General features: G+C 42.1%; 1 protein-coding gene across 1 annotated transcript in view; it reads right to left on the bottom strand.

Moving 5' to 3' along the window:
* Positions 1-417: 417 nt before the first annotated feature.
* SCG3 (secretogranin III) overlaps positions 418-20,579 on the bottom strand; it is a 109,580-nt gene continuing 89,418 nt past the window's right edge. Inside the window, exons 10-12 of the mRNA XM_073653037.1 lie at positions 11,575-11,706; positions 5,168-5,248; positions 418-4,452 (exon numbers count right to left, since the gene is read on the bottom strand). Coding sequence (XP_073509138.1) covers positions 4,334-4,452; positions 5,168-5,248; positions 11,575-11,706 — 332 coding nt within the window. The 3' untranslated portion in view covers positions 418-4,333. The remainder of the gene's footprint in view (positions 4,453-5,167; positions 5,249-11,574; positions 11,707-20,579) is intronic.

The raw sequence follows: 20,579 nt of genomic DNA, 5'->3' as shown, positions 1-20,579 counted from the left end.
TACAATGGTAAGCAATGAAAAGATAATGTATAAACTTGAACATTTCCTTATACTATAAATGTGCAATCCCTTTAACCTTTCAAGAAAAAGACCCTCCATACATGTAGCATTGTATGTCTTGTGTCTGGGAAGCTCTGAGACGGCTAAAACAGAACATAGATTACCATAAAAATCGGTTTTCTGACGCCATACAGAAGCTGGCAAGCATGTCATTTTCCTCGACTTTCACCTGCACTTGACGCACGACTGTGAACTGAACCACATCAGGAAACTATAGCGAATTGTAATACAACAAGCACCATAGAAAAAAACAGAATTGCAATCACATATCTCTAAAGTTACAAATCTTGGTTAAACAGAAGAACTCAGTCTTTATGCCATTCTGAATTAATAATATGCAATAAATGAATTGCAAAATCCCTTTTTTGTAAAGTTTAATCAAATTTAGATGAAGAATTAATTATACAAGTGAGGATGTGAACAATTGTGGAGCGGAATAGCACGTACAGTTTTTTTTATGGTGGACACAAAGCGCATACAACTGATAGTAACACATGATATGTAGACCGTGGTGGAATCGGAACTAAATTGTGTTTCTAGTCAGTCACTTTTAGTTTATTCATTGAGTTTACAATAGTCACTTTACCTACAGATGTAGCAGAGGAGAACTTGAATCTTCTATAAGTCTCTACAGTTCTATTCTATTTACAAGACTTCATACACATACAGATATGGCAGTGCTAAAGTCACTATTTCTTTGGTCACTGTGATGATTTACAGACATCCTAGCACGAGGCCATCAATGTCTGTTGTATGAATTACTCTCAAAAAATAAATGGTAAAAGCGACCCTACACCATGGGGCTGAAGAGTGACTACACTTCTCATGTGTAGTCCTCTACTTAGTGCATTCCGCTTGCCTCCGTCTGCCTTCACCACTCAGATTAGTCGTTCTGCTTTTCCTGCTACCAAGATGGCCGCCTCTCTGGCATAAGAAGTGCACTGGTAAGTCTAAACCAAGGCCTTCCTGCTTTCTCTATCCCTAGCTCTGGATCTTCAGGGAAGGCTTGGTTTAGCCTTACCCCTGCACTCCCCGCACCGCACTGGCGGGCAGTCATCTTGGTAGAAGGAGGAATGGAACGCTGATCTCAGCGGTGGAGGCAAGCAGGGCACCGGATAGGATTTCCACAAATAAGAAATACATAGTCACTTAAAGTAACATTTATCTCTGTTACATCTATATGTTGAGATATTAACTATAAAGACTGGCTATTAAAGAAACCCTCCCATTAACTTTTTTCTCCCCTAAACCTGTGTAAATGGATATGTAGTGTAGTGTCAGTGTGTCAATATACTCATGTATCGTAGTCTTCCTTGGTTTCCAATGCTGTTCCAGTCCTCTTCCGAGTCACATGATGGCAATTGAGACTCTCCGAATCACACTGCACTCCATCTGACCCGGAACTGGCTTTTACAATGTAAGCCTATGCAACGGCAGAATAATTCTCCATAGACTTCCGACTCACACATAGAGCTCAGTGTTATCCTGAGACTCGGAATTGCCATCATGTGACTCAGAAGAGAAGCAGAACGGAAGGGGATACCGGAGAAGGCGGCAATCGGTGACTATATTTATACACCGACACCACACGACACGAACATTTACACAGGTTTAGGTGGAAAAAAATAATGGGAGGGCTTCTTTTTAGGTGAGATCCTCATATACTGCTAACAGTTCCCATAGATTTCTGTAGAAACGAAAAAGGTTTTATTGAGTAATATATCATCTGTAATATTTAGAAGATTAAGAAAATTCACTGGATTATGGAAGGTTCAGGGTTTATGAACATCCAGGCTACCTCAGTCCTGTAAATGAGTAGAAGTGAAGGAATCCGACTCAAACACTACTGGTATAAATATAAGCAAATGGATGTCATAAAGGAGAAGTATTCATCTCCTGTACTTACAAATTAGAGTGATGCAAAGGGATGGAACAGGCTGATTTATTAAAGTGCATCTGTCATCAGCACAGAATACATTCTCCAGGAATAAATGATATCATAGAGCTACAATAGATACAGATCCAGCAAAGGTTAAATTGACTCCAATATCACAGAACAAAAAGAGTGTTATTCCACTTTTACATTACTCAATGGCTTGCACAATATTAAAGAAATAATGTTTTGCCATGGGCATGCTGAAAATAAAAAAACAGGCATAATGACCTACCCGTAGATCTAATGCAGGACGCTGTAGAGATGTGTGCAGTCTCCAAAAGCAATGCCTGCTCCAATTAAAAATCAGAGGACCGCTGCAGCCTGTGATTGCCAGCAGTAGTCATGTGACTAGAAGAGCGCATCATAAGATGTTTTTCTGGAAGATTATTGTAAGCGTATCCATGCCATAAGAAATTTCTTTTATATCGGTCAACCCCTTTAAGATAACTTTACCATTACTGGAAAACCCCTTATTAACTCTACTGCCCATCATAAAAAACAGTATACATACCTCCTAGACTAATGCCATTCCTCTGATGCTGATGGGTGACAAGGTATCAGGATAATGCGTTGTGTGTCATGATAACCTTTGCTACATCTGTTTATTTATAAGATAATGGTAAAATCAATCACTACCATGTCATTTATTTATTCATTTTTGATTGTCCCAGTTGCCTCTTCTGTTATGATCTTTAGTCTATGACCATCCAACTGTGGCAAAAGTATAACTTCCAGCATGCATCTGTCAATGCAAGATGAGTCTGAGAGTTAATATTTTGTGCACCAGAATGGAAATCACTGCCCTACTGTATAAAAGAAGAAAGTGTATGGCTCACTCCTATGAGCAGTGAAGCGACCTACATTGTCATAGTGGTCATGAGGGTTACCCTAAGGCTGGGTTTACATTACGTTTTAGCTTACGGTCAGTGATTCCATCTAGCTTACAAGTGCTTCTCACTAAATTAGAATATCATCAAAAAGTTAATTTATTTCAGTTCTTCAATACAAAAAGTGAAACTCATATATTATATAGAGTCATTACACACAGAGTGATCTATTTCAAGTGTTTATTTCTGGTAATGTTGATGATTATGGCTTACAGCCAATGAAAACACAAAAGTCATTATCTCAGTAAATTAGAATACTTTATAGAAAAATGTTTTTAATATCCGAAATGTTGGCCTACTGAAATGTATGTTCAGTAAATGCACTCAATACTTGGTCGGGGATCCTTTGGCATCAATTACTGCATCAATCCAGCGTGCCATACACTTTTTGTATTGAAGAACTGAAATAAATTAACTTTTTGATGATATTCTAATTAGTGAGAAGCACCTGTATGTTTGGAGCCCTGGAAAATGGGATTCGGACATTTGGCTCTACTGACTGTAATGGTGCAGGTTGTGTCACTGTGTGCTCTGTCTGCAAACATTTCGGTGGTATCTGCCTATTTGAGGAAGGGTCTGAGACACAGGCAACTACCCCCAATGGAACCACTAACCATCGGCTACATACACAATGTTACCCCAGCCTAAGCCTGTACATGTTCAGCATCAGATAATTGAGAAAATTAGATCACACGTTCCCCTTGAACACCTGATTATGGGAAATTCTACAGATGTTTGGTGCTGGAGATGTACAAGGGCTATGCTCAGATTCCTGTAAAACTGACAGTAGATATTGCTGCACACTGCAATGGATGGACGTTCTAGTATCCTGTACATTAAGGTGCCCATTCATATGACATATCTGTTGGCTGATCAACAGCTGTCTTTTCGGATTCTCCCTACATTTGAACGCTCAGCTGGTTGTTTATGTGTATTCAATGGGGAGAGGGTAGAAAACTGCTATAAGACAGCTCTGACATGGAGAACAAAAGGATTCGACCCACATACCACATCTGAAGGCCAACGGCCAAATGTGCTGATTTCAGCAGACCCAGCATGACCCTAATGTGAATAGAGGCCTATAACTAATGGTGGAGACTCAATCTGAGGATCGATAAATCAAAAAAGTAAACAGGCTCAAAAACATTTGAAAAGGAAAAACTTTAAACTATACAGCCATCTTAAGGATCACCACATGTGCACCCCGCTACTGCTACAGATGTAACTTCTTTTTCTATATTTATTAGATTCATGTAAAATTAACCAAAAGAAATGTACAACTGAAAAAGTCTACAGGCCTCAAGCTGCCTGCTGAACAGTTAAATGCCTTTAGTAAATCAACCTGCTTACTAACAGTACACTGAAAAAGTGTGGGGTTTGGATCATAGTGATAGTTTCTAAATCTAAAGCTTATTTCCCATGGTAGTAAGAGCACTCCGCAGTATCTTCCTCACAGGCTACTGTAGATGCGCTTTATTACATTGGCTTCTTCTTGGTCCAGGATTCCTTTTTCTACGTAGGTGTCTGCCTGCTGGTCGATGAAGTCTCTCAGCTTTGAAATATCATGATCTAGAAAGAAAATAGACATAAACATGAAAAAAATGCTGTGCCTGCACTTAGACCTAAATCCTTCTCTGGCAGCGCCTTGTTTCTCAGAGAACAAAAGGATCGGACTTTTGCATTTAGACGGCCTGATCTGTATCATTCCCCAACATCATCTGTCAGTAGACCGCATACAATTAGATGTTTGGCCCATCCTAGTGATACTGGCGGAAATCTAATGTGTTTATGGGAGAATTAAGGTGGTTTTACCTGACCAGATTATGCAATGTTAAACAAAATATTTACCGATCTACTTTAATTTAATACCCTGTTTACACAGTGCGGTCTGCCCGCACTTAGCAATGAGCACTGGATGACTTGTAATAGATCATTCAGTGCACATAGGCTGCCATTATTCTTGGAAGCATGAGTTTTGTTTACCCCGGAAGATGCGCTACCAAAAACAATGATCTTTTTTAAATCAAAAAATCATTTCACCTGATGAACTAGTGATTTCTTATTCATCGGATGATTGGATATTTAAACGGCAAGATTATCATGAAACAAGCTCTCCTAGAAACTTATATTGTTGTAGATACACAATATAACACTTTTTTTTCTGGGCATCACTGGGTGATAATGAAGGAAACTGAGATCCAGCGTAATGATGACCTTTGATTTGCCCCCGCCCTGCGCACAGAGTGGTGTCAACAGTAAATGATTTGTATCCCACTTTTATTACCTTCTTTGTTCTTCTGTTTGTTGTGAGTTTTCATCCACTCAATATTCTTTCTGATTGCTTCTAAATATGTTTCAGCTTTCCCTGGAGAAAACGGCAGAGATTGTTAATGATTGATAGATAATGGGATTAGAAGCAGTTTGACGCAGCAGTGCTATTTTCAGCATCCATTTATATGAAAGTGTTCTTCTTTTTTCCTAGAACATAATATTATTTTAAGACCAAATTTACAAGTATTGGATTGATCCCAGTGAATACCCATGTGATACCTTCCATAAATACATAGGATGTTATAATAGTTTCAAGAACATTTCAGCTTTCCTGGCAAAGTATACTGTTCTGAATGCAGAATCTAATGGATTTAATCTAACAGAGGAAAAACTGCATAAAACAATAACTACTAGTGTTACGTCTAGTAAGGTCTCATAGTAAATTCTTAATTTAACTGAAACTTTCAACAATAATTGTGAGGATCTGCCCACTTACTAAAGACTATGAGACTTTCCCCTCACGGAGCACCGGTTCCGTCGATATTATTATTATGTTTTATTAGTGATTTACTTGTTATGTTTTATATACAAGGTGGGCCATTTATATGGATACACCTAAATTAAATGGGAATGGTTGGTGATATCAACTTCCTGTTTGTGGCACATTAGTATATGGGAGGGGGAAAACTTTTCCAGATGGGTGGTGACCATGGCGGCCATTTTGAAGTCGGCCATTTTGGATCCAACTTTATTTTTTTCAATGGGAGGGTCATGCGACACATCAAACTTATTGAGAATTTCATAAGAAAAACAACGATGTGCTTGGTTTTAACGTAACTTTATTCTTTCATGAGTTTTTTACAAGTTTATGACCACTTATAAAATGTGTTCAAAGTGCTGCCCATTGTGTTGGATTGTCAATCAACCCTCTTCTCCCACTCTTGACACACTGATAGCAACACCACAGAAGAAATGCTAGCACAGGCTTCCAGTATCCGTTGTTTCAGATGCTGCACATCTCGTATCTTGATGGTATGGTGTGGTATATGAGGTACAAATATAGTGGGGCCATTCTTCATCACTGGAAACCTCAATGCCTCTGGATATCTGAAATTGCTACATGATGATGTGTTGCCCTCTTTATGCACTGAAGATGGCACGTTCCCTGAGTTTTTCCAACAAGATGGTGCACCACCACATTATGGGTGTCAGGTCCGAGCATTCCTACATGAACAGTCTCCCGATATGACCCCCTTAGACTTTTATCTTTGGAGTCATCTGAAGGCAATTGTCTATGCTGTGAAGATACGAGATATACCAAGGGATTGTACCAAGTTACTCATAACTTGCTGATTTCTAGGGTCCCACTGCTGAGATTCACTCAAATCCCGAGAACAGGGTTCTGCAGTGCCCTATTGGAATGTACTGGTGGTCAAGTATACATTACCTCCATTCCACTTAAGCATTGTGCACACTGTGCGTTTTTTATGCGTTTTCGCTGTGTTTTTCCCGCTTGGAAATGCACCAAAAACGCGAGGTAATCCGTGTGCCAGCTAATGCAGTGACAATCCTGAAGTGCTGTGCACATGATCAGGAATTTTCCTGCCAGGATTGTCATTGCATTTAAATCTGCTGCATGTAAATTCTTTGTGCGCTTCTGCAGCGTTTTTTACCCATAGACTTGAATTGGGTCAGTCAAATCCGCAGCAAAAAATGAGGTATAAATATATTTGCGGATTTGCTGCAGATGTTTGCTGCGGATTTGACTGACTCAATTCAAGTCAATGAGTCAAAAACGACTCAAAAACGCACAAAGAATGGTACCCGGGCCAGGGTAGAAGACTACTCCTCCCATCATCCGACCGCCGCTCCCACTGATAACAGCGGGAGCAGGTGCGGCTGAGGGGAGAAGTAGCCTCCTCAGCCGGCGTCTGTGCACTGTGTTTAAAAAAATAAATAAAAATCTAAATTAAAATAAAAAACACCTTTCATTCTCACCTGTCCGCTGTCCTCCCGATATCCCATGGCGACCCGATCATCAGGCTGCTGGCAATACACTGACAGGAGCGTGATCGCTCCCGGTAGTGTACATCGCTGTGCTGCTGGGGCTGAGTTCATCAGCTGAAGATCAGCTGACGAGCTCTGGGACCTCACTTACGGCATCAGTGCTGCATGGGAATTTTCCCATTCAACACTGGTGCAGTAGATGAGGGCACCGGGGCTGATCAGCTGACCTTCAGCTGATGAACTCAGGTAAACTCAGCCCCAGCAGTGCAGCGATGTACACGGACAGGAGTCCTGTCAGTGTATAGTACTGTCTTCTACAACAGTGACATCAGTGATTGATGTGGCTGCTGTAGAAGTGACCCGGATCATTGTGGGACACTGGGATTACGTCATGACGGAGGACAGGTGAGGGATATGGTGTTTTGTTTTTGTTTGTTTTTTTAAAGGAGACGAGGGCTTCGGGGACTGGGTGTTAGGTGAGTATACAGTGGTGTTTTTTATTTTTAAATTAATTATTATAACCGTGTGGAATTTTATTTAAATAAAAGACTTTATTCTGGTTGTGTCTTTATTGAAAAAGCGTCAAAAGCCTTACTACGGGGTTAGTAATGGGGGCATCTTATAGACGCCCTCCATTACTAACCTGGATATCATGCCAATACAAGGCTGAAATGAACCCCAACCTTATTACCCCACTTGCCACCGCTACACGGCAGTGGGAAGAGCGGAGGCTAAGCGCCAGATTTGGCACATCTTATGGATGCGCCATTTCTGGGGCTGCAGAGAGCTGATATCATTAGCCGCGGAGGGGGCTAGTATACATGGCCCCTTCACTGGCTATTAATATCAGCCCGCAGCTGTCTGTTTAGCCTTTGCTGGTTAGATTTTGTAGGGGGACCCTACGTCAATTTTTTTTCTGGGGACCCCCTGTAATCTAGCCAGTAAACGCTAAGCAAACAGCTGTGGGCTGTTATTAATAGCCAGGGAACATTTTTGGCTAATGGCCCCTTTCTCGGCTACTAATATCAACCCCCAGATTCCTCTACTGGTTATGAAAATGACGAGAGAACCCACGCCTATTTTTTAAAATTTAGGCTATGTGCCCATGATCTGGACATAGCAGTGCTTTGGACGCAGAATATTTTTGCTGTGTTCAAAATGCTGCTTTCTATTGAACGCAGGTAAATCCGCATGTGTTTACTGAACCATGCAGATTTAACACATTCAATACATTCTAGTGGTCGAATTTCTGTTGCGGAGACTGGCGACTCCGCAAGAGAATTTGACATGCTGCGGTCCTGAAAGAAGCGCCGCATGTCAGTATCCGCAGGTGATCCGCAGCCTTAGATGCACGCATAGTGGACATGGGATTTCTAGAAATCCCATCCACTATGCTGTAACATCTGGACGCTGCGGGTTTGATGCTGCATAAATATGCTGCTTCAAATCCGCTACAGCTTCTGATCATGGGCACGTACCTAAACTCACCTGCAGCATGTCAATTTCTGTAGTGGACACTAATCTCCGATGCAGATTTTGACCAATTGAAATGTCATTATATGCAGTGGATCCGCTTGTATTGACAACAAAAGTGTGGCATTAGAACACAGCGTTTTGGACGCAGCTAAAATACGCTGTGTCCAAACCGCTGCTTGTTGCTGTTCGTGGGGACGTAGTGACTAACGAAACAGCTGTGAGCTGTTAATAATATCCAGGGACCATGTTTGCCTAATGGCACCTTCCTAGGCTAAAAATAGCAGCTCTCAGCTGCCCCAGAAATGACATGAATGGGAATGCTAATGAGATTGGGTTATGGGATTAGCTGACACCTAGCCCTTTTGTTTAGGGATGAAAAGGTGTCAATCAGATCCTTTCATTACTAAACGTAAAGTAAAGAGTTAAATAAACACACACACAGAGTAAAACACTTTATTTGAAATACAACAGACACATTCTTTAATCATTTAAATTAACCAATATACTCACCCTAGGTCTGACAGCAATCCGAGGGTTAAAGCGATGTCCCACGTTTCTTTTTTCAAATATCTTTATTTAGCTCCAAAAAGCATTCATTGATGTACAAAAACGCATAAAAAAAAGCATCAAAAATGCGGCAAAAATTATGTTTTTTCTGCAACGTTTTTCCTGCCAAGAGATGCAGAAACCTTAAGAAATTTTCTGCATTCAAATCCTGAATGTGCGGACATAGCCTTATTGTCTAAGGGACTACCAGAGATGGTCAATTACAAAGCTCAGCTATTTTCGGCAGATGGATCATAGCGCCATTTAAACAAAGAACTGCACAACCCCTTTTCCAGGATTTTTGTATATATAATCGCAAATTTGGCACAACCACAATGGCTTTTGCAATTATGCCTAAAATAGGCTATGCACTTAAAGTAGTTGTGGGCCAAATTCTGGTTAAGCCAGCAGTTATTTCCTCTGACCTCCACCATACACATTCTCTGTTGTGCGAACTAGACACCTGGTGGTGGGGAACGTCTCCTCCCTTAGAACTCCTTATTATCTAAAAGTTCCCATATGCCCTCTTTAGTTGTGGGATGATATGGATTACTTCCGGCCCTCATATATGCTTTTTCCTTTGGTTCTCACACCCAGCTTTTCTGCAGCGTTTTCTTCACTTGATATTGATGTATGCTGCCATTGCACAATTTTGCTCATGTACAGTACAGACCAAAAGTTTGGACACACTTTCTCATTTAAAGATTTTTCTGTATTTTCATGACTATGAAAATTGTACATTCACACTGAAGGCATCGAAACTATGAATTAACACATGTGGAATTATATACTTAACAAAAAAGTGTGAAACAACTGAAAATATGTCTTATATTCTAGGTTCTTCAAAGTAGTCACCTTTTGCTTTGATGACTGCTTTGCACACTCTTGGCATTCTCTTGATGAGCTTCCAGAGGTAGTCACCGGAAATGGTTTTCACTTCACAGGTGTGCCCTGTCAGGTTTAATAAGTGGGATTTCTTGCCTTATAAATAAGGTTGGGACCATCAGTTGTGTTGTGCAGAAGTCAGGTGGATACACAGCTGATAGTCCTACTGAATAGACTGTTAAAATTTGTATTATGGCAAGAAAAAAGCAGCTAAGTAAAGAAAAACGAGTGGCCATCATTACTTTAAGAAATGAAGGTCAGTCAGTCCGAAAAATTGGGAAAACTTTGAAAGTGTCCCCAAGTGCAGTTGCAAAAGAAGCGCTACAAAGAAAGTGGCTCACATGAGGACCGCCCCAGGAAAGGAAGACCAAGAGTCACCTCTGCTTCTGAGGATAAGTTTATCCAAGTCACCAGCCTCAGAAATCGCAGGTTAACAGCAGCTCAGATTAGAGACCAGGTCAATGCCACACAGAGTTCTAGCAGCAGACACATCTCTACAACAACTGTTGAGAGGAGACTTTGTGCAGCAGGCCTTCATGGTAAAATAGCTGCTAGGAAACCACTGCTAAGGACAGGCAACAAGCAGAAGAGACTTGTTTGGGCTAAAGAACACAAGGAATGGACATTAGACCAGTGGAAATCTGTGCTTTGGTCTGATGAGTCCAAATTTGAGATCTTTGGTTCCAACCACCGTGTCTTTGTGTGACGCAGAAAAGGTGAACGGATGGACTCTACATGCTTGGTTCCCACCGTGAAGCATGGAGGAGGAGGTGTGATGATGTGAGGGTGCTTTGCTGGTGACACTGTTGGGGATTTATTCAAAATTGAAGGCATACTGAGCCAGCATGGCTACCACAGCATCTTGCAGCGGCGTGCTATTCCATCCGGTTTACGTTTAGTTGGACCATCATTTATTTTTCGACAGGACAATGACCCCCAAACACACCTCCAGGCTGTGTAAGGGCTATTTGACCAAGAAGGAGAGTGATGGGGCGCTACGCCAGATGACCTGGCCTCCACAGTCACCAGACCTGAACCCAATCGAGATCGTTTGGGGTGGGCTGGACCGCAGAGTGAAGGCAAAAGGGCCAACAAGTGCTAAGCATCTCTGGAAACTCCTTCAAGATTGTTGGAAGGCCATTTCCGGTGACTACCTCTTGAAGCTCATCAAGAGAATGCCAAGAGTGTGCAAAGCAGTCATCAAAGCAAAAGGTGGCTACTTTGAAGAACCTAGAATATAAGACATATTTTCAGTTGTTTCACACTTTTTTGTTAAGTATATAATTCCACATGTGTTAATTCATAGTTTTGATGCCTTCAGTGTGAATGTACAATTTTCATAGTCATGAAAATACAGAAAAATCTTTAAATGAGAAGAAGGTGTGTCCAAACTTTTGGTCTGTACTGTATAAACATGCTTTTATGGTTTACTTTCCCAATTCCTACCTGGAAGACAAGTCTGAAAGAATAAAATGTTCGTAATATTATTCTCCTATATGTATGTACCTTTGTGTTTTATACTTTCTGCAGTTTCTTTTGGCTCTTCAGGCTTTGTAGAATCCTTTAATTTTTCATATTCTTTTTCCATATTGGCTGCAGCTTCCTTAGTGCTATCTGATTCCTCATCTGTTTTGTCAGCTGCATCAAGAGAAGATAGGGTTTATCTTGAGACTGTTACTCCATAAATAATTCAGTTCCTGGCAAAGATCATATTCTCAACTTTCTTCTAGCCTTTATCTCAGAATATTTGATCTAGAAATGGCTTATTAATACATGGTGCATCCTATTTTACAATAATGTTAAATAGGACAAAAGCATGGTCAAAATACACAATAAGGACAAAAGTATTGGGACACCTACAGCAGCTTTTATAACATCTTATTATAAATCCATACACATTAACATGGAGTTTGTCTCCACTTTGCAGCTATAACATCTCCTACTCTTCTGGGAAGACCTTCAGTAAGATTTTTGAGTGTGTTTTTGGGAATTTCTGCCCATTCATTCACAAGAGCATTTGTGAAGTCAGACACATGAGACACTGGTGTTGGACGTAAGGGCCTGGCTTGCAATCTCCATTCTAGTTAATTCCAAAGGTGTTTGATTGGGCTGAGGTCAGGGCTCTGTGTGGCCAATCAAGTTCTTTCACACCAAACTCACCCAATCATGCCTTGATGAACCTTGCTTTGTGCACTGGGACTCATACATGCTGGAATAGAAAAGGGCATTCCAAAAACTGTTCCAGCAATGCTTAAAGCATACAAATATCCAAACTCTCGGTTAACAGTATTGTGCATAAGTTTTAGGGAAGTGTGAAAAAATGATGCTAAGTAAAAATACTTTCAAAAATAGAAGTGATTCTAGTTAATTTTTTGTCAATTAACGAGATTCAAAGTGAATGAACAAAAAGAATCTAAATCACATCAATATTTAGTGTGACCTCCCTTTGCCTTCAAAACTGCATCAATTCTTCTAGGTACACTTGCACAAAATATTTGGATGTAGTCTTGTGCGCATCCTTCTGTCTCTTTATGTAACCCAATAAACACTTGATGATGTTGATATCAGGACTCTGTCATATCAACACTTCAAAGACTCATTGTTCTTCTTTACACTTAAGATAGTTCTTAATGACATGTCTTGTATGTTTGGGGTTGTTGTCCTGCTGCAGAATCAGTTTGGAGCCAATCAGATGTCTCACTGATGGTACTGCGAGATGGGATAAATATCTGCTGTATTTCTTAGCTTAGAGGACACCAAGAAATGGGCAACATTAAGGATTGTAGACACAGTGATCGGCCAAGGACACGTAGTACAGCAGAAGAAAGACATATCATGATTACTTCCCTTCTGAATCGGAAGATGTCCAGCAGTTCCATCAACTCCGAACTGACAGCAATCATTGAGACACAGCTACATATATCTAGTTTTTAGAGAAGTCTAGAGAGAAGAATTATAGCCAACCCCCTCAATACCTTTGACGTGAAAACAAGGCCAAGACACTCAACTATGCATGATAAAATAGAAACTTGGGTCTAGAAAAATGGTAGCTGGTATTGTAGACTGATGAGCCAAAATGTGAAATATTTGGCAGTAACAGAAGGCAGTTTGTTTGCTGACAAAGCGGAGAGCAGTACAATAATGAGCGTCTGCACCAACAGTGAAGCATGGTGGAGGGTCCTTGCAAATTTCAGCATCAGCAAATGGAGCTGAGAATGTGGTCAATATTAAAAGTGTCCTCAATACTGAGAAATAAAAGCAGATACTTATCCATCATGCAATACTATCAGGGAGGTGTCTTGCTCCAAATTTATTCTGCAGTAGGACAACGACCCCAATCATACAGCCAATATCAATAAGAGCTATCTTTAGCGTAAAGAAGTAAAGAAGAATAAGTAGTCTTGGAGGTAATGATATGGCCCCCATAGAGCCCTGATCTCAAAATCACCAAGTTTGTGTCGAATACATGAATTCTGTATTTAGTTCTTCAAGATGTTTGTAACAACTTCATTGCCAAGTTCCTTCAAAAATGATGTGAAAGTTTGCCTAGAATAATTTATGCTGTTTTGAAGTATTGATTTGATATTGATTTGATTTAGATTTCTCTTTGGATCATTCACTTTGTATTTTAATTGAGGAAAATAAAGTATTAAAGGCAATCAGTTAGCAGGTTTCTGCTATGTAATCTGAAGACAGCAGGAGATAGAGACTGAAACACAGAATTCAGAGATGTGTCACTTGTCAAAGTGCGTGCTGTAGTTTACTAACTGTGAAGGATTTAACACTAAAAGATTAATATTGCTGACTACACTAGTCCGGTAACGCCCCCTAATGTCATAAGCAGCCCACTGTCTATGTACAGGTACACTATACAGCGCCTCTTGATAAAGAAAAGCGAAACGCGCATCGGGGCACGTTCCTCACCGGTAGCACTTCCTGTGGCTTTCCTGGCATCTTGCGGGCTCCCTCTCACCCGTGTCTACTTAGGCTGGGTGAGTTATTTCAACTACGTCCTGGGTACTTTTTGGATTCTGCAATCTATAACTCTATGGTGTAGGATATATGTACATTCAATTCTCTGATCTGCATTTTATCTTGGCTACTATTTAATACTTTGCGATTTTGCACATGATACTTCTTACCATATATATTGAGTCAGCTTTTGTCCCATAATGGGTGAACTCCTTTATTAATGTATTGCCTTTATTTTGGCTATATACCTATGTACTGCTCCGCTGCCTTCATACCTACATGTACCCTTTAGTTTTGGTTTGCCCAGCATTTTGATTTCCAGGAATTGCCTTGTTTCTGGCACCTTTGTTCCTGATCCCCTTGTTTTGTGATTTGCATATAACTTTTATCACTGTGATGATGGATTATAAAGATTCTGTCTTTTTGCTAAACTACTCTTGTGTTCTCCAGTTTCCTTTCTATTATATATGAGTAGGCAATACGAACCTGGTGCCGGACAATATGTCTCAGCACCATGTTTTGTTTTATAGTATGTATTTGGCCAGTTTTTCTCTTATATATGTTCTTCTGTATCTTTACAGTTCTTACCTGGCCCACAATGGATTTTCGTGCACGAGATACCACTTGGCTCGCACAGTTAGATGAGTTATCTGGCAATGGGGGTTGGCGGTGCCAGACACAGATCAGACACTGAGGGAGAGCATTGCCAGCTTTAAGGCCTTAATCAAACGGAGATGTCGCACCTGGTGGAACCACGCCTTTCTTACTAAATATATTGAAAAAGCTCTGATCCCCAGAGGCCTGAGGATACAGATTTTTCCCTCTTTCAAAATTGAAGATGAATCTTTTAAAAATAATTGGGAATCCTTGGCCAACAATTGTTCCCTGGGCTTCCTGGGTCTCCTTAAATAGCAAAATGAAAAATCTCTTCGGGAGTTAGAATCAGAGATAGATCTTCTACAAGGACAACTTAGGAAGGATTTATCTAGTGATGACCTTAAGAAACTCCATGAGGCAGTTGACGTGGACAGTCAGAAACTTGTTAAAGAAATTCAAGCTATGAAAATAAAAAAATTTCAACGCGATACACAGGATAAGTCCACCCATAGAGTGTATCGGTGGAGATCACCGGTTGAAAATCTAAGACCAAGATCTCGTAATAATTCTTACGTACGATCCAGGTCCACCTCAATTGCCTCTGGAACCTCCAGTGAGGGTCAATTACCAGCTACTAGCGTGGACTCCCAGGGTGGCTCCTCTACTCAATTCACTGGACGTATCCAAACGAGACCGAATAATAGGAGGAAGCAGACAACCCCTTACCAGGTTGGTGATCCCTGCGGGGGGCTCCGTGTCATGAACTTAAGTAATCATACTCTGACTGAGACACAGATGGAGGTCCTTAGTATGGGCCTGTCGTTTTCTCCTACTAACTCTTTTGACTATTTCACGGCCCTCAAGGACCTCCATCTGTTTGCTCGGAAATTGATTTTAAAAGAACTCCATTTTAGGTCGGATGGTGATCACGACCCAGTGGTGATTGAGGAGGAGGCTCTACAACACCTGGAGGATCTTCTTTTGGAACAAACAACTCCTCCCCCAGGTGGGTTACCACAGGCAAGGAATCCTAAATCAACGAGGTTTCCTCCCTTGTCTATCTGTCCGGCAGTGGAAATCTTTGTCAATCTAGTGGCGGAGGATTTTAAAAAACTCTCCACACGGAGAAAGTTCGATAACCTAACCTCCGCCCAACGCCAAGCGATTCAACAACTTAAAACACTTAAGGACACGGTTATTAAACCGGCAGACAAGGGAGGAAACATCGTCCTGTGGCCCCACCATAGATATGAGAGGGAGGCTTTGCGACAGCTGAGAGATAAGGATACTTACTCTAGGCTGCCATACAATCCCACAGCCTCCTTCTCCGCCACCCTACAGGGAATCCTGGCTCGGGCCTGCGAGAGGGGTATTATAGATAAGAGGACTGTGGAAGCTCTGACTGTACATTCCCCTAAAACATCTACCTTTTACTTACTCCCTAAAGTACATAAAGATGCCACTAACCCTCCGGGACGTCCGATCGTGTCGGGTTTGGGGGGTCTCTGTGGTCCAATCTCTCAATATGTTGACAGTCACTTGAGACCACTTGTAGAGACCCTTCCATCTTATGTGAAGGACACGACGGACGTCCTTACTAGGGTTGATGGCGTCCTTTTAGAACCGGGCACTATTATGGTCACGGCCGATGTCGAGAGCTTGTATACCTGTATCGATCATGACCTTGGCCTAGCATCCGCCGGCCTTTTCCTTGGAACCTCCGACCTGGACGGCCCTTCACGCGAATTTATCCTCGAGCTCCTCCGCTTTATCCTTTACCATAACTACTTTCTTTTTAAAGACACGGTATACCTGCAGCGACGTGGCACGGCCATGGGGGCGGCCTGTGCACCATCGTATGCAAACCTCTTCCTTGGTGCATGGGAGAGGGAAATTTTTGGGGGCGATGGTGTGCGGGGCGCGGGCCAGGTTGTGGCATGGCTCAGGTATATCGATGATGTCTTATTCTTTTGGCGGGGTTCGGCGGAGGAGCTCGACGATTTTATGAGGCAGCTTAACACCAATGAGTGGGGGATCAAACTGACGTATACTCACAGCCTTACAAGTTTGGACTTCCTGGAAGTCACTCTGGAGGTGGACTCACACTCCTTCATCCAGACTGACGTCTACAGGAAGCCCACGGCTGTTAACTCGTTGGTGCATGCTGCCTCTGGACATACTTCTTCGACTATTAGGGCTGTCCCGGTCGGACAGTTCCTTAGGATTAAGCGCATCTGCTCGACGGATGCTAATTTTGAGAAGCAGGCGGCGGATTTGACGCAACGCTTCAAACAGAGAGGTTACAGCAATCGATGCATCGGCCGTGGCTATGGTAGGGCCCGCAGCACCCCCCGCAGTCATCTCTTGTACCCCCCTCGGAGATCACCTTACTCGGGGTTCCCTGAGAGGACCCGCTTCATTTCCACTTATAATCACGAGTGGGAAACTATGAGGTGGGTCCTCTCGCGACATTGGAATGTTCTTGGTGCGGAGCCCTCCCTTAGGGATGTGGTGGGACAATTCCCACTCATGACTGCCAGACGAGCCAAAAAATCTGGGCGATCTGGTTACCTCGAGTCATTATATCCCACTAGCACCTAACCCCTTTGGGTCACGCGGTCCCAGGGTTGGGTCCTATCCATGTGGCCACTGTATGGCCTGCGCCAATGTCCTCCGCTGTTCATCCTTCACGACTTCAGAAGGCTCCCGCACCTATCAAATTTTGAGATATATTTCCTGTAGTACAACACACGTGGTTTATTATGCCACGTGTGGTTGTCAGAAAATCTACGTAGGACTTACTACAAGGGAATTGAGGATTCGGGTGCGGGAGCACGTGCGGGACATTGGCGCAGCCAAATCTGTGTCAGACCGCCGAGAGCTCAGAACACTACCACGACATTTCAAAAAAGTTCACGATTGTGACCCACGCAGCCTAATGGTGCGTGGTATTGATGTGGTGCATCTGGGCTCTCGGGGCGGTGACTACAATCTTTGCCTTGTGCAAAAAGAGGCCAGATGGATCAGCACCCTGGATACCCTGGTACCGCGTGGCCTTAATGAAAATTTGAGCTTCTCCTCTTTTTTATGATTGGGCCTTTCTGTCTGCTGATGCTCTCCCTCAGCATCATCTTTGTCTGATCTTCAATTCGTGCTTCAGTTTTTTAGCCTGTTTTTATTATGTTTGTTTTTAATCTGGTTGTTTTTCACTTCTTTAGATCCTGGGCTACTAACTAATTACTAATGTGCACCTGCCTTATGGACCTTCTTTAACCTGATGTTCAAGACACCCCACATCTGATAACATGGAGCATCTCTCAAGAGTTTTTTGATTACCTTTCCTTCTCTTTTTGAGGGAATCTGTTCCATGCTGATCTGTATTAATACATACCTCTGGACTTATCCCCTGGGAACACATTGGAATTATATATGAGACCCTATTGGGAATGTTGTTATATTGATGCTCCACTAAGTTATTTTACCAATTTGATTGGGACTGAGAGCGTCCTGCCTAACCTGTTTTTTATTCTATTACTTGGCTGTACGCTCTCTGTCTTTTGGTCCCTCTTTCTAACCTTGGTGGAGCGCGTGTTCTCCGGTCCCTGGCTGTCCCGCGCGCATGTCCGGCTGTCTCCCTGCCCCTGGCACGCCTCTGGGGGCGTTTCCTAGGCGCGCCCCCGGGCGCGTACTCGGGACTTGACGGCTGTGACGCGTACGGCGGGGGGCGTGGCTCCGGGCACACGCGCCGCTATACACCAATGAGCTTCTTTCTCATTTATCATGTGACTAGATGTGGGCATATATAATCAGATCCTGTCAGGTACACTATACAGCGCCTCTTGATAAAGAAAAGCGAAACGCGCGTCAGGGCGCGTCCCTCACCGGTAGCACTTCCTGTGGCTTTCCTGGCATCTTGCGGGCTCCCTCTCACCTGTGTCTACTTAGGCTGGGTGAGTTATTTCAACTACGTCCTGGGTACTTTTTGGATTCTGCAATCTATAACTCTATGGTGTAGGATATATGTACATTCAATTCTCTGATCTGCATTTTATCTTGGCTACTATTTAATACTTTGCGATTTTGCACATGATACTTCTTACCATATATATTGAGTCAGCTTTTGTCCCATAATAGGTGAACTCCTTTATTAATGTATTGCCTTTATTTTGGCTATATACCTATGTACTGCTCCGCTGCCTTCATACCTACATGTACCCTTTAGTTTTGGTTTGCCCAGCATTTTGATTTCCAGGAATTGCCTTGTTTCTGGCACATTTGTTCCTGATCCCCTTGTTTTGTGATTTGCATAGAACTTTTATCACTGTGATGATGGATTATAAATAAAGATTCTGTCTTTTTGCTAAACTACTCTTGTGTTCTCCGGTTTCCTTTCTATTATATATGAGTAGGCAATACGAACCTGGTGCCGGACAATATGTCTCAGCACCATGTTTCGTTTTATAGTATGTATTTGGCCAGTTTTTCTCTTGTCTATGTACTTTGTACACATAGAGCCTGGTGTGGGCGGGGTTAGCTTTCTCTGCTCTGCTGCATTCTAAATCTAAAAGCTCTGATTGTGTCAGAATTGCTGCGCCCAGTAATCTAAGTGATACATTGTTGGATTCAGCTTCTCTTTGCCCACATTATGCTGCTATCAGATGAGGTAGCAAAAACCTGCTGACAGATTCACTTTAACACTTCTATTTTTGAAAGCATTTTTGCTTTGCATCATTTTTTCACACCTGCCTAAAACATTTGCATAGTACTCTATGTTGAAGTATTAAAAGGGGTGGGCTACTACTTTTTATTTATTGTCTATCCTCAGGATAGGCCATTAATATCTCATTGGTGGGGATGCGACACCAGGAACCCCAGCTGATTAGCTGTTATTGGCGGCAGCGTTCGGAAGTTCTCAGATGCTGCTGGAAAACAGTAGCTCCGTCATTTCTATAATGGCCATGGCCGGGTACTAATGATCTACCCACTGTTCAAAGTAATACATGGTGGATCTGTAGTACGTGGCTGCGGCCACTATAGTTTTTACAGAGCTACTGTGATTTGGCAGCATCCAAGAACGTCCGACTGGTGCCAGCAACAGCTGAACGGCAGCCATTCTGGGTGTCGCACCTCCATTGAACATATATCAATGCCCTATCGGGGCAGTTTTTGTACTGATGCTAGAGGAGGGTTGGACTCTGCAGTTATTGAGCTAGCAGAGTGTTGGTGCCCTATGTACTATGCTTCTCAGCATTTGGTGACACCGATCTGTAGCTTGATGTGGTCTGCACTTCATGGCTGAGCTGCTGTAGCTCCTAAACACTTCCAGTTTTTAATAATATCATTCATAGATGATTGGAGAGTATTTGAGAAAGAAGAAATTTCATGAACTAAGTAGTTACAATGGTGGCCTCCTATTACAGGACTAGGCTCGAATTCATTGAGCTTTTGAGAACATACAGTTCTTTCACAAATATATGTACTGTAATGGCGGACTGCATGCCGAGGGGCTGGATTTTATACATCTGTGGCAATGGGACTGCATGAAAAACCTGAATTTAAAGATAGGGAGATGTGTCCCAATACTTTTGTCCATATAGTGCATATATATTTTAAATGATCATATTCTGCCAGTGTCAGAACATGCCCCTTTTAAAAGGGAAATGGTAACATCCAATTGTCAATTTATTCATACATTTTTAGGAGTAATAACAAAGGAAGGAGAAAATATGCCCCAGAATGGTTATGCCATGAAAATAGAAGCATTTACTAAATCAGACATTTCAGGGGAGCTAACAGGTTCTCTATTAATGTCAATATCAGGACGAATACCATTATGAGACCCAAACAAGCCTGTGATGTCTGAAGAGCCAGTACAATAAATAATGTGGGATGATTGATGAATGGTGAGGGATAAGTGACAAGAAATGTATAATGGATAGGTT

This window comes from Phyllobates terribilis, unplaced genomic scaffold (assembly GCF_046119375.1).
Source record: "Phyllobates terribilis strain yellow unplaced genomic scaffold, ASM4611937v1 Scaffold_11__3_contigs__length_659146591, whole genome shotgun sequence".
NCBI lineage: Eukaryota > Metazoa > Chordata > Amphibia > Anura > Dendrobatidae > Phyllobates > Phyllobates terribilis.
This window is presented reverse-complemented; position numbering and strand designations above follow the sequence as displayed.